The sequence below is a fragment of the Magnolia sinica genome, chromosome 12 (genome assembly GCF_029962835.1).
Source record: "Magnolia sinica isolate HGM2019 chromosome 12, MsV1, whole genome shotgun sequence".
In the NCBI taxonomy this organism is placed as follows: domain Eukaryota; kingdom Viridiplantae; phylum Streptophyta; class Magnoliopsida; order Magnoliales; family Magnoliaceae; genus Magnolia; species Magnolia sinica.
This window is the reverse complement of record NC_080584.1, coordinates 13,435,747-13,451,404: the sequence shown is the minus strand read 5'-3', so window position 1 is coordinate 13,451,404 and position 15,658 is coordinate 13,435,747. Positions and strand designations below refer to the sequence as shown.

At 43.9% G+C, this 15,658-nt stretch overlaps 1 protein-coding gene across 1 annotated transcript in view; it reads right to left on the bottom strand.

The window, feature by feature from the left end:
• Positions 1-15,658, bottom strand: part of LOC131219938 (uncharacterized) — a 237,233-nt gene that overhangs the window by 20,965 nt on the left and 200,610 nt on the right. The window contains exon 51 of the mRNA XM_058214923.1: positions 2,798-2,869. Within this exon, the coding sequence (XP_058070906.1) occupies positions 2,798-2,869 (72 nt within the window). The remainder of the gene's footprint in view (positions 1-2,797; positions 2,870-15,658) is intronic.

Genomic DNA, 15,658 nt, shown 5'->3' with positions numbered 1-15,658 from the left:
CATATGGCAGACCATTCTCTTGTAGTACATATGTCCACGTGTGTCATGCATGCTGCACATGCCGATATGCTGAGAGTGCCACCATCCATCTTCAACCACTTCAAATATGCCACATGAACCATTTATACTCTTTGGTGTTATATTTGTCACATGTGTTAAGTAGTACATGTGATGCATGTGCTAGCGCCTGTGCTACCATACAAAGTCAAACATTTCATATGTGAAAAGCTATATGTTTGAACACCCACATATACCACATGTGCCATTGTACATTTTCAAGCATCGTCCATGAGCAACATGTGCTAATTCCAATGCGCACATCAACCACCTATGCCAATTAATCTACCTATGCTAAGTGATTGGTAAACAATGTGAAAGTTTTTGGCCCACAACAATGGCATAATTGAACTAGGCAAGACTAGGATAAGCCTAACTTATATAGCCTAACCTAGATAGCCTATACAATACTAAAATTTTGTTGCTACCAAACTGTTTTACAACAATTGTAAAATGGCTTGTTAAGTTCAGAAATCATGAAACTACTTAAGTTCAGCTGCATCTGGGTCTCATGATTCCTCTTACCATAGCACATTCACTCAGCTGAGTGGACCACACTTATATTCTCGTATTTATTGTAAGTGTTATGTTGTAGATCTAGCATTCTGTATTGTCAAATTTTATAGTGCCAAACCACTTTGGAGTGATTGACTTGTTTGATAGATGGAAAGTTCACCTTCAAGTTCAATAGAAGAAAAGTTCACATTCATATGAAGATGAGTTTCAAGTCATCTACATCAACATTAAGTGCTACGACTGCTTCAAGTCAATGTGCATGTTCATCTGCTAGAACAAGCTCATGTTCACCTAGTACAAGTACGACTTCAAGTACACAAGCTCAAGCTCAAGGCTCAAGTACACAAGCTCAAGATACAAGTTCAAGTATACGAGATCAAGCTTCACATTCTTCAAAGTAAACTATCTACTGAAGCGACCGATGTTACAAGTTCTATACTCATATTTAAGGTATACATGACCCTAGAAAGACCTTAGGATTAGGTCATTAATGGTGCATATTTAAATTGGGTCATAGTACTTATTTTAGGCTTTGCTTTGACTAGTCCTAGTCATTATTCGACTAGTCCAGGCACTAGCTCGACCAGTCCAGGGTTTTTCTCAACCAGTCCAGAATTTTGCTCAAATTTTCGGATAAGTTTGGTTGGTCTTCGACCAGTCGAGCACCCTGCTCGACTAGTCGTGGAGACTGGCTTGACTAGTGAAGCTAGGCTCGACTCGAACTCTAACAAGGTGATTTTCACTCACTCGACCAATTGAGTGTTGTACTTGACCAATCGAGTGAAAGCCACTCTACCAGTCGATGGTCTGTTTTATTCGATCGCGTCAGAAAATTTGAAAATTGGTTGCTGCCACGACCAGTCGAGGCAGACCTTAAACCAGTCGAGGGAACTGATTTGCAGCCTTAAATTGAGGACTTTTCTCAGATTTTTTTTTTTTTTTTATCAATTCCAAGCCAATTCAAGCCTCCACTCTGAGAACTAAGTCCTCACTATTGTGAAGCTATTGTAAGGTATTTAAGATTCTTTTGTATAGCTTTTTGGTTTTGAATTTCTTGATCTCTTGTTATTTAATCCTATTTGATATAAGGGAATTGTGCTTTAACCCTTTTGGAGATCCAAGAAATTGAATTCAAGTATTCAAAGGTCGGATTTAATTTAAAATTTATCTAGACCTAGAACCCCTTCTTTTGTGAGATAGAACTTTGAACATCTTTTTCTACAAAGAAACAGTTCTACCAACTACATCGAAGAAGAATATTCAGATAAGTCTATTTTACAATTTTTTGTATTTGGTTTGTGAGATTCAGTCAGAAAAATCTCTATTTGTGATTTGGACTAAGATCAGTCAGGAAAATCTCAGCGTGGGGTTTTTGATTGTGTAAGCCCAATTGAAAAACGCATCTGTAAAATTTTTATAGTAAACCTTGGAAAACCTTCTTTCTTAGTGAAAGTTAATATTCCGTGGGTTGTGGATATTGGGAGTGGAGTAGTTGTGTGGTTGTTTGCGAAGAGTTGGTGTACACACACGAACCACTATAATTCTTGGAGTTGTGGTGGATGTTGTATATGATATATGTGTGTGAATGCTTGTATCTCCTTTATATATTTGTGGTGAATGTTGTAATAGCTAGATTAGTTTCTTTTGCCTCTGTATCGGTTTGAATTTTTGGTACTTATCGAAGTTCTAGAAATCAGGTTGTCCTACCATAAACCTTGGTTTTTGGTGTAAGGTTGTCCTTACAACAACGTTTGTATCAACCTCTCAAGACTAGTGCATTTGAGATTGCTATTTATTTCAGCTATTTACATTTATCTTCTGCTTTTTATTTTTATTTGGCATAGTACTATTCCACCCCCCCCCCCCCCCAAGGACTCGAGAGCTCGCCCTTTTCATGTCAATGGCTAAATATTGTTGTTATGTTATGGCCCACCTAATAAGTGGATGGGGCTGAATTTTTTACAAGGCTATCCTCATGGTGGAGCCAACCTATTGGAAGGGTTGGATATCACACCAACATGATAGGTTAGTAGTAATTCACTGGGTGGTCAGTAACTTCGGTCCAACTGGTTGGACTTGAAACCTTCTCAAAAAGCAAATAATAATTAAAAAAAATTAATGCATATTAATTACTATCACATTGGGTGGAAAATTCAAAATTCCAAGCATATCATATCGCAATTCTGACAAAGAATAATTAAATTGAAAATATACATGAACTTACAGTTCTTGCAGACTTGTCAAATTCCCCAACTCAGGTGGTAGCAAACCAGAGAAGTTATTTGCACTTATAGCCCTGGAAATAAATAAACAAACAGTTATTTTATCTCCAAAAGGAACCCCTGTTTTTCACCTGAAATAAGTACAATAACCTTCATCATTTCTCTATCAATTGAGAAGTACTGGACATGTAGCTGGAAGTAAGCTAACTTGTGGTGCAGCCAACTGGTGTAGAACATCCATACCATATCAATGTTAGGTCCTACGATGAAAATCAGTCCAGACCATCGGTTATCCACTCATTCTAACCGTGCGTCTCACCTGTTGAGAGGTATGGCCTGGTTTTTGTGTCAGGTGCCTTCATCGTCGGGCCTACCATTTTCAATGGTACAGATTCCCATAAAGACGTGGCTTCACGACAAGAAGTGCCCCACCACCTGAACTAGTCATACCGTTCATCTAGAGTTCCCACGGTAGATGGCCCATGTGGAAAATTTTAAATCCTCGCCTTCAAATGAGCGTGATGATACCCAACTAATGAAATTATTTTCATATTGAGCTTACACCATGAGAGCTTCTAGATGAACGGTCTGGATCTTCATGTGCTGAGGGAGAAGGATGAGCGGCGGGGGAGAGAGGAGATATGAGAGCAATGGGCATGCATCCAGCTACTACCACATGGCTCACAAATGCATCAATCCAAACCGTCCAAACAGTGGTACCCACTGATGAAGGCACATCCCCAAAGCAGATTGATTAGACCATCCTGACCTTTTATCAAGGCACACTTGTCCGTTCATTTCAAACTGTTGACTATTTTTCATCTCAACCATCCCCTAGTGTTCATCAATCAATCAGCCAGTCAGAATCAACCGTCCAATGTGACTTTTTGGGTGTCCCATATGAATTAAGCAGGCCCATGACCTTTGACCTACATTTATGCCTCGTGAATAATAGTTGTGTTCTTGTATATGAATTATCACATTGTAAAATTTAGGTTTACTTCTTGATTTATTTAGTAGCAGCAAAAGTTTAGTTTAATAAATACATAACCTACAATATCTACCATTTATTTACATAAAATTAAATAAAAATAAAATTAATTTATTTTATTTGTAAAAAACTAAAGACTAATTTCTCTATAATAATACATGATAGGTAGTAAATTATTCACTGGGTGGACAGTAACTTATGGTCAAATTGATTGGAGTTGAAACCTTCCCTGTATCTCTGTGAGTTCTCAGTCCGAGCGCGCTCTCTATGGAAGCAAGAGAAAATGATGATGAAGGCTGGACTAGGGTGCATCGTCGCCAGGCGTCTCCTCAGCTGCACTCCCTCTCCATCGCTAACATACCGTTCCGTTTCACCTCGGTAGACCTAAGGCCCTCTTTCTCCAAATTTGGGGCCATATTCGACATTTTCATCCCCACAATTCCGAATGCCTCTAGGAACAGAGGTTTTGCGTTTGCTAGGTATGTCCGGAAGGAAGACTCCATAGCGGCAATGGCAAAGATGAAAGGAATCTCCCAGGAAGGGCGCAATCTTCTCATCCAGCAAGCCCACAGCAGCCCACTTATTCCACCCAACCCCCCATCCACTAAACCACCCATACAGCAAACCCACAACCCCTAATCCACCTCACCACCCACACTGTCAAACCCTCGCAGCCCCCAAACCTGGTCCGAGACCACCCATCCCATCTATCCGACTGACGTAGGGATGAACGTGATGAGGATAACTACTTCGAATCCATGGAGCTTCTCTGGACTCCTCACAGAGACTTCTCGAATCCACGAGGAAAGAAAGCAGAAAATAGAAATAAATTCTAATAAGTTCAAAACTGATTAATTGATGAATAAAAACGAGTTCACAACCCTTTAAATAGGGGTACCAAGCAATGGGAAAGAAATCAGAATCAAACTACAACTCAAACTCCTAGAATCTGCAACTTACTATAAATAGTAAACTTACTATTTATAGACGATCGTGATGTCTACTAGTGCACAAGGTTTTCGGCCAAAAATAGTAAGTGTCCTATTTGTAGTCACCAAACCGTTCTCCTAATTATTCTAAGCTCTTTTCACGTTGGGCGCAACTCCTAAAGCCCGACGGATGAAGAGTTATAATCAAACTAAAACTTACTGTTTATAGTAAAAATGAAATTAAAATAGGGAAACGACCGTCGATCCAAGGGTTTTTCGCAATTCTGGGCTGCGCAACTCGGCATAGCAGGTTGGTTAGCTAAAGTAGCTCATTCTACCCCAAAATCATATATTTTACGTCAGATAACTCATTCCGGATTGCGAGATACGCCCGATCTAAGGTTTGATGGTTCGGATCACTTCTGTCGTCGACTGGGCCTTTTCTGATCCATCTTGGCCATGAAACTGTTCGCGACCCGCTCTACATCAATCCCCTCCACTTCAAAAGAACTCGTCCTCGAGTTCCCATCCTTCTCTGGTTCATGATACTCGGTCAGGTCCGCAACGTTAAAAGTCCGTGAGATCGCCATGTCATCTGGAAGTTCAACAACATAAGTGTTGTCATTGATATTTCGAATGATTGGGACGGGTCCAATCTTCTTATTTTTCAACTTGTTATATGTAAGACTCGTATCCTAGTCCGTATTGTTCCGTCGACTGCCGTGATCCTTCCCGTCAAATTCCGGTATCATGCGACCTATAATCGACGTTTGCGCGCGATCCTAGGTCATATCCTGTAGATTTGAGTCAGCTTAACCCGAGACCTGTACCATTACGATCGCACCGTCGCCGCGGTTCCAACGCCGCGTCTCGTGCGCCAACCCGACGCTTAGATCGTAAGATGTGGACTGTGTATTTTTATGGCCGTGGACCGAATATTGCGGGACCCACTCATCCCATGTGACACCAATCTCTACGTAATTATGAGGGTGATGGATGACATCACCCTAGCTATACCCACCCTACCCTAGCCTTAGCCACCCTACCCTAGCTATAGCCACCCTACTCTAGCCTTAGCCACCATACCTTAGCTATAGCCACCCTACCCCCTAGCCTTCTTACAAGCATTTATTGCTAGCCACCCTCTCTTACAAGTAATCATGGCCTACCTAAGCTACCCTCTCTCTCTCTTTACAACCCTCTCTCTCTCATTTCTCATCACTTTTCCCAAGCAAGGAAAATCCCACGTCCAAGCCTTCCCATGGAGAGAAAAATGTGATTTGGTGGCCCACTTCCCATCCCAAAGATCCTTCATCCAAGCCATTCACTTCTCATCTCCCTCCATCAAAGTGAAGCACAAGGAGATGGGCTTTCCAACGGACCAAGGAGATTGACGGTGGGTGCTTGTTAGAATAGATTTTTCATATTTTTGATGATGGGTCATGTGAGGCCTACCGATTGATGGTATGGATCTCACTTTGGACCCTAGGTGTGGTCGATGGCCCACCTTGATGCTCATGATCATTCCATGATGGGGCCATTCTCCATGGACCCCATCATGATGTTTATTTTCCTTACATAAAAAGAAGTCATCTAGACCTTACATTTGGTGGAGAAAGGATCTCCACCGTTGATTTTTGTTTTAGTGGGCCCACATGTATTGGGACCCACTTGATGTATGATTGAATGCGAGGGCCCATAGTGTCGGGGTCCCTCCATCTCACGTGTGTCCCACTCTTTCTCTCTCTCCATCTCTCTTTCATTTTCTTTGTTCCTATTTTATGTAATGATGTGGCCTTTGGCCCACCCGGATGGACCCCACCATGAGGTGTGACTTTTACCTAAGCCATTTATAAGTGGGGCCCACCTTACATGTGTTGCACCCACACCATCCTCCATGTGGTAGCCCACCTAAGCCGGGCTCACCTCGAATGTATGTGTTTCGTCCAACCATCCGGCATCCAAGGACGCTAGACGTGGTCTGGGAAAAGCACAAATATCAGCTTGGTTCACACCATTTTGGGGTGGTCCACTTGTGTGGACTCCACATTGATGTATGAGATCAATCCATGCCGTCCATTCCATTCTCGAGTTCATTTTAGGCGTTGAGCCAAAAAATGAAGCAGATCCGAGTATTTGGTGGGCCATAGCATGAGAAACAGTGGTGGTTACCGTTGAAAAACCAACTGCTGTTTTTATTCACCAAAATATATTGAATATTGGGCTCATCCTGCTTGTCTTGAGCTATGGGGATCGATGGCGAGGTCGGATTTCCCTGATGTGGGCCCCACGTACAAAAAACCATGAGATCACAGGTTTTTTTTTTAAAAAAAATAATAAATAAACCAGCAGTAGCATTGTTGCTGCTGTGGCGTCAGAGGCGCTGACAGCGCCAGGCGGCGGGCGGACAACATTAACCCACGGCCCCTGCCGTGGGCCCCACCTTGATGTATATTTGCCATCGAACCCGTTCATATGGTGGGCCACCTCCATCAGTGGGCCTCCTCAAAATTTCATCCACATCCAAGACTAAGGTGGCCCACATCATGGGAAATGGTTAGATTGAACGTCTGCCTTGAAACTCCATTTCTGGGCCACAGAAGTTTTGGATCAAGACGAAATTTGTTCTCCATTTTCACCCAGGTACGTGTGACCTTTTGAACGGATTGGATGGCATATAAGCATTATGGTGGGCCCCACGTGGGACCCACAGTGATGTATGGGTTCATTCACACCGTCCGTCCAGGGACGGTGTGTGCCGGTGCGTGTGTGTACGCCTGTGCGCGCGTGTGTGCGCGTGTGTGCGCGTGTGCACGTGTGTGCGCGCATGTGTGTGTGTGTGTGTGTGTGTGTGTATATATATATTATAAACTATATATTATATTATATGTGGTATAAAGGATGGTAGGCCTTCATGTAGACCCCCACCATGATGCTTGTGTTGCATCCAAATTGTCTAACCATTTTGAAAGCTCAATCTATAGTCTAAGTGGACCCCACCTTGGTATATATATAAGGCCATAGGATTAGGCCCATCTTGATGTATTATGGCCCGTTGTTGGGGCCCACTTGAGTATAGACATGGGGCCCAATTGGGGTGGCCCACCTAATGTACATGAGGCCCATGTGATTAGGCCCATTTGATATATTTGTGGCCGTTGTTGAGGCCCACCCTGATATGAATATAAGGCCCATGTTATAAAGCCCATTGTTCTATATTCAAGGCCCATGAGTTATGGCCCATTGCAATGTGTACAAGGCCCATTGATGCGGCCCACTTGATTTATATAAGGCCCATATGAGGCGGCCTATTTGATGTATCTAAGGCTTATGGGTCGAGGCCCAATAAGACGTATATAGGCCCATTGCAATGTGTGATTCCCTATGTTTTGGGTAATGATATTTTATGATGGGCCTTGCCTTTGGAGCAATGTTGGTTTGACATCCACGTTGCAAGAATAATGTTGGTTAGATGTCCGCATTATTGGTCGGCCCATACTTGTTGATGGTTCATCACTTTGTAACATGCTTAGTATATTTCCATGATTCATGCCCATACGCATCATATGTATGCTTGATATGAAGAATGTTTGATCATTGCATAAGCCGTTGGGCTTAGACATTTACGGGACTCCTTATGAGATGGAGTGCCCCACATGAGTGCGTGGTACGTGCGAGATTGCTGCATGACTGACGGTGTGACTCATGCATTTCACATTGAGTGTCGTGATTCACTACACGCCCTAGCGACATCAGGGACGTGGCCTTCACAGACACCTCGTGGATGGTCGTATCGGATACCGAAAATATTGGCTCTAGCATTGTGGGCACTTAGGATGTCCTTGGGTGAAAATTTCAGAACCTTTTTGATACCAGGAGATGCTCCAACGTCGAGACCGAGTGGATACACGAGCGCCCGAGTGCCGAATACTAGTAGGTCGCGTCTCCCACTGTGTCATGGTCGATTGGAAGGGGGTGTGGCCTTATCCGCCTGAGTGAGGGGGCTATAAGCTAGGCTGAGTTTGACCAGCTCGCAAATGAGTCCGCTATCAACGAGCCGGGTAGGTATTGGCAGACTACTGGTTAGGCGGATAGTGTGGTCTCTTCCACTTGCTTGACTGTGCAGCTAGGGAGGAGGCAGTCAGTGTGAGGTGTATTAGACCCCAGTGATATCTAGAGAGGAACTGTACTAATATGTGTACTTGACGAGTACTGGTACGCTTGCTTTGCATCTCGCATATGACATTTGGCTACATGGCCTTGGTATAGCCGATAGCATTCATGTCTTGCATCATATAGCTTTAGTACAGCTGATAGCATTCATGGACTTACCGCATACTTCCACATTACTCTGATATTGTACATTTGGCGCTTGCCTTGCGCACACACTTACACGACCCTCCAAGCTTTTGTAAGCTTATGCACGACCGTTGCGTGCAGGTGTTGTTGAACAGCAGCAGCGTTGAGGCAGGAGCGCGCATCTGATCATTTTGGAGTTTTTTTTATCACCTTGTATTTTCCTTTTCCATTTGTACTTAAAAGTTTTTGATATAGTGGATATGTGGTGATGTTGTTTTGTGACTTGGTTATGCTTGTGGTTATGCTCCATTATATTATATATATATATATATATATATATATATATAATCATACTGAAAATCCTCCTTGTAGGATCCCAAGATCGGAATCTGGCATGTAAGTATCGGAATCCGAGAATGGGGTACTACGGAGGCTGTCGGCACCGAATTCGGCGATCGAAAATTTTGTGAGCCCGTTTTTCGAGTTTGGGGCGTGACATTGTATGTCCCGGTTGAAAATCTCTCTTTGCGTAGATGGACCATAACGCGGTCGCCCACCTCAAACACTTTTTGTCACCGATGCTTGTCCGCTTGCTCCTAATACTTCTCGTTTAAGGCATGTAGTTTGGTCTGCACTTCTGCATGGATGCCCATGATCTTGTCTACCATATGTTCTGCTGCAATGCTCGTGCCTGGGTGTTTAGGTAGAGGGACCAAGTCAAGTGTGTGGCGAGGCACTCGTCCATAGATAATCTAGAACGGTGATCTCCCGGTCGAGCGGTTCACCATGTTGTTGAATGCAAACTCTATTTGAGACAAAGCCAAATCCCATTGCTTCGGCTTTTCTCCTGAAATACAGTGAATGAGGTTTCTCAACGTACGATTCACAACTTCGGTCTGCCCATCAATCTGTGGGTGGTAAACACTGCTGAATTAAAGTTGTGTATCGAATCGATTCCATAAAGTCCCCCAAAAGTGGCTGATGAACTTCGTATCACGATCGGAAGTAATGGCCTTGGGGACCCCGTGTAGCCGTACGACCTCCCTGAAAAATAAATTCGCCACGTGTGTTGTATCGAGGGTCTTCTTGCATGAGATAAAGTGGGCCATCTTTGAGAAACGATCTACCACCACGAACACCGAATCCATGCTGCGTTGTGTTCATGGGATACCAAGCACGAAGTCCATTGATAAATCCTCCTAAGGATCGTCAGGCACAGGTAACGGGGTGTAGAGGCCCATATTCTGAGATTGCCCCTTGGAGGTCTGACAAACATGACAATGTTGTACGGCTTTTCCCACTTCTCGTACTAATTACGGCCAGTAATACCGCTCTTCTACAAGAACTCATGTCTTGTCTCGTCCTAGGTGTCCACCGAGGCCACCTCCATGTAGCTCATAAATAATCTGCTCCCTCAGAGAACTTTGGGGGATGCTCAATCGATTCGCTTTGAAGAGAATCGTCCTATATATGAAGGTCACTTTGGCATTTCATCCAAGAATCTTTGAAGTCCTCATCCTCGGCATACAACTCCTTGAGATAGTCGAAGCCGACTACCTCGTTGCTCATCGTAACTAGTAGTGATGCACGACGGCTAACTGCATCAGCCACCTTGTTCTGCTGCCCTGACTTGTACTTCACAACGAACGTGAATTCCTGTAAAAACATAACCCATCTAGCATGCACACGATTCACGTTAGTCTAACTATTAATAAACTTTAATGCTTGATGGTCAGTGTACAAAACAAACTCTCTTTGAATCAGATAATACCGCCAATGTCCCAGCTCCTGAACAACTGCGTTCAACTCAAGCTCATAAGTCGACCACTTCTTTCGGGATTCGCTGAGTTTCTCACTGTAGAAGGCTACCGGTCTGCCTTCCTTTGATAATACTCCTCCGATTCCGACGTATGAAGTGTCGCACTCAACCTCAAACAATTTGTTGAAATTAGGAAGCACCAAGACCGGTGTTGTAGACAAACGATGCTTGATCTCATGAAAGCTCTTGTCAGCTTTATCAGTCCACTAGAATGGTCCTTTTTTTATGCAATCTGTTATAGGCGCGACTATGGTGCTAAAATCTCGCACAAATCGACGATAGAAAGTCTCCAACTCGTGAAAACTCCTCACCTTATGAATGTTTGTCGGGATCGGTCATTCCCTAATAGCTCACACCTTTTCATTGTCCATACGAATGCCTGTGGACATTACAACAAATCCTAAAAACAACAGGCTGTCAGTTAAAAAACTACACTTCTTCAAGTTGAGGTACAACTTATTAATTTGTAGGACCTGTAGCACCTGCCTGAGATGTTTCCTGTACTCTACTTCAACCTGGCTATATATCAATATATCATCAAAATATACTACCACAAATCGGCCAGTGAACGATTTTAGAACTTGATTCATCAAACGCATAAAAGTACTTGGTGCGTTCGATAGGCCGAAGGGCATGACCAACCACTCATACAACCCTTCCTTGGTCTTGAATGCCGTTTTTCACTTATCACCGGGTCGAATACGAATCTGATGGTACCCGCTCCTTAGATCAAGTTTAGAGAACACCTTGGCCCCTTCTAACATATCGAGCATGTCATCCAACCGTGGTATTGGGAACCGATGTTTGATGGTAATTTTGTTGATTGCCCGACTATCAACACGCATGCGCCAGCTTTTATCTTTTTTTGCCGTTAATAATACTGGTACGGCACATGGGCTTATGGTCTCTCAAGAGACCCTTACGGATCAATTCCTCCACTTACCCCTGAGGTATCTCACACTCCTTCAGACTCATCCGATAATGAGGGCGGTTGGACAGGCTAGCCACAGGGACGAGGTCTATGTGATGTTAGATGTCTCTCATGGGGGGCAATCCATCAGGTAAATCCTCATGCCAGACTTCTTTGAATTCGTTTAGCAACAATCTTAAACTTGGAGGGATGTTTGAGGGTTCCTCTTCCTCGCCCTTCACCACTATGGCATATACCTCGCCGGTTTCCTTGGATTCCTCCATGAAATTTTGAATAGTCAAGAGGGAACTCCCCTCTACTTTAGAGGCTTCAGGGTGGTCTTCTGGTGCCATAGGGGCAAGGATTATTTTTCGACTATCCTTGACGAATACGTAGACATTATCTCGTCCCCGATGGGTCGCATCACGGTCCGACTGTCAGGGTCGACCGAGTAATATATGACAAGCTTCCATATCGACCATGTCAAAAAGTATTTGATCCTTATAATTTTTGTCAATTGAAAATGAGATAGTACATTGTTCAGTTACATTAGTCTAATTCACCTTTTTTATCCAACTAATTGAGTACGGGGAAGGATGTTTCATTGTTGGTAGCCGCAACTTGTCCACCATCACTCTCGAGACGATGTTCTCGCTACTACCACTATCTATGAACACATCACAGACCTTTCCGTTGACAGTGCACCGAGTACGAAATATTTTGTGTCGCTGTAGATGTAATTCCTTTCATGGGGCATACAGTAATCACCTCACAACTAGAAATTCGCCACAATTTTCACCCGTTACTTCATTGCCACCTGCTATTTCTTCAATAGTTTGTTCATGTTCATCAAAGCGATGGTCTTCTTCTGCGGCCTCATCTTCAGTGCCCCGTTTATTTATAGTCAAGTGTGCTGTGGGACGTTGAGAACAAGTGTTTGATAAGTAGCCTGATTGGCCACAATGGTAACAATTGTTCAACCTTGGCCGAGCATAAGGATTTGGAATCCTACTCGGACCCGCTGTTGTGGGTGCTGCACGTTGAGGTCTGGATGAGCCACTCCCCGTATCACGGTTTGCGGTTGTAGGAAATTGAGATACTGAATCTTTTCCTCATGGCAGCACCGGATCCTGTGTGGGACCTGTCATAGGGGGTCGAGTTGAAGGATATGGACAAGCAGGAGCTCTTGCAAATTATGTTTCTGCCCTACCCACCAATTGAACTGCTTCATCCACGGTCCCGACTAGGTACATTTAAACTCGGTCCAGAATTGTCGGTCGCAACCCACCTATAAATCGTGCCACCTTTTGTGACTCAAATTCTGACAGATCGTTTCGTGTAGCCAACCATTGGAATTCTTCAGTGTAATCTGTGACAGTTCGATTTCCTTGTCTGCAATTTTGATATTGTTGGAATAATATCTTGTCATAATCACTGGAGAGAAATCATGATCGAAGAAGATGTCTCATCCGAGGCCATGATGAGATGGGCGCCTTGTTCTGGCGGGCTCATGAGAGTTGTAATTGTTCTCACCACGCAGAAGCACCAGATTTTAATTTAAATGCTACAATTTTACCCTTTTATGATCTAACACGTCCATGTAATCAAAATATCTCTCTACTTTGGCTAGCCAATTGAGAAAATCTTTTATACGCAATAAACCGTTAAAACTAGGAAGTTCAGCCTTACCTCGATAATCTCTTTCAGCACGATCTAAATGATCACCTTCATGGATTGGTCGTCAGGCAAAACCCTCATTAAGGTCCTCATCGCTAGAACTTGAATCATCTGGTGCAGCCCTACAGTTTGCCAATGGTAGTGTTATACGAAAATCGAGGTTGCGTCGTACAGCAACCATGGGTGGTAGAGCAACCAAAGGTGGTGGAGCACCGCCTAGGGCTCAGGGCGGAAGTAGCTCATCCGCATGACGGTCGAGAGTTGCATGCAGCCTTTGCATAGTTAACTGACTCTCTCGGTGAAAAGCTTCCATTCTTTCCAAAATATAACGAATCTCTGGATCACCGTCCATAGGATTTTGATTCATACCTTCGCTGTTTGCCATCGACCCGAGGGGAATCCTCGCTTTGATACCAATTGACACAGGGATGAATGTGATGAGGATAACTACTCTGAATCCACGGAACTTCTCTGGACTCCTCACAGGGACTTCTTGAATTCACGAAGAAAGAAAGCAGAAAATAGAAATAAATTCTAATAAATTCAAAATTGATTAATTGATGAATAAAAACGAGTTCACAACCCTTTAAATAGGGGTACCAAGCAATGAAAAAGAAATCAAAATCAAACTATAACTCAAAGTCCTAGAATCTGCGACTTACTATAAATAGTAAACTTACTATTTATAGACAGTCGTGATGTCTGCTAGTGCGCAAGGTTTTCAACCAAAAATAGTAAGTGTCTTATTTGGCTTCACCAAACCGTTCTCCTAATTATTCTAAGCTCTTTTCACATTGGGCGCAACTCCTAAAGCTCGATGGATGAAGAGTTATAATCAAACTAAAACTTACTATTTATAGTAAAAACGAAATTAAAACAGGGAAAAGACCGTCGATCCAGGGGTTTTTCGCAATTTTGGGCTACGCAACCCAGCGTAGCGGGTTGGTTGGCTAAAGTAGCTCGTTCTACCACAAAATCATATATTTTACGTCAGATAAGTCATTTCGGATTGCGAGATACGCCCGATCTAAGGTCCGACGGTTCGGATCACTTTTGTCATTGACCGGGCCTTTTCTGATCCATCTTGGCCATGAAACTGTCCGCAACCCGCTCTATATCACCGACGCAGGATGCATCCCCAAACAGTTCCACACTGCAGATTCCACTTGTGATCTCAGCAACTGGGAGAAGATGGCTAGCATCGACCCTCATTGGGATGACCTCTTCTCCCTCATGTCCTATCACCCACCTTGCCGATGCCCTAAGACTCTCCCGATACGGTGCCTCGAAGGTCGAAGTGGCCAAGGTCTTGAGCCAGAACTTCCTATTCACCTTTCAATCCAGGCAAGAGGCCCTATCCTTTATGGATGACTCTCCTCTTCACCTATCCATGGGTCTTAGATCTGTATCTCCTTGGGTGCCATCAGCTGTCTCCACCAACAGTGGCATCTGGATCCAGATCTAAGGGATACCGATTCATGTGTGGTGCAGACAGACATTAGAACAAATTGCCGGTTTCTATGGACTCGTGGTGGAATTTGACCAACTATCCCTATCCGCTACCTTTCTCATGTTTGCCCAAGTTAAGATCATCCCTAACCCAGGCCCGATTTCATCCATCCTGGATCTTAAAGCTGATGGCTTCTCCTTTCTGATCATCACCACATTTGAACAACCACAACTAATCTCAAGCACCATCTTCACCACCCCTCCCCAATAGAATGAAGCCACCTCTGGTCTTCAAACCCACCCAAAAAGCCATCCAACCCCACCCCAGCTGTCAGAAGACCCCTTGGCCAATCAGTCTAGCTAGGACAGACCATGCCCACCAGTTGTTTAACCTTATGCCTTATCCAGTCAAGGCAGATCGTGTACTCCCATTGCTTGACCCAATGCCTCAGCTAGCCAGGACAGAACTTATACTACAACTCCTCAGTGTAATGCCTCACCTAACCTAGCCATAGAAACCCAAGTCATGCCCAATCCCCCCCCCCCCCCCCCCAATCATTCATATCGACCCCATAGTCCTCAACCTCGTCCCTTAGTCCCCAACCACCCACCAAGCCAACCCTACCCACCATACAGCATATCCTCAACCCAATACCTCCCCTCAGCCATCTCCATCCCCTGTTTACCCCTCAACCCAATCTAATATTCCGAGCATGGTTCATATAGCCCCACATGCCACTAACACCCCCAAAGCATATCCCACATGCCACCAGCATACCCAAACCATAC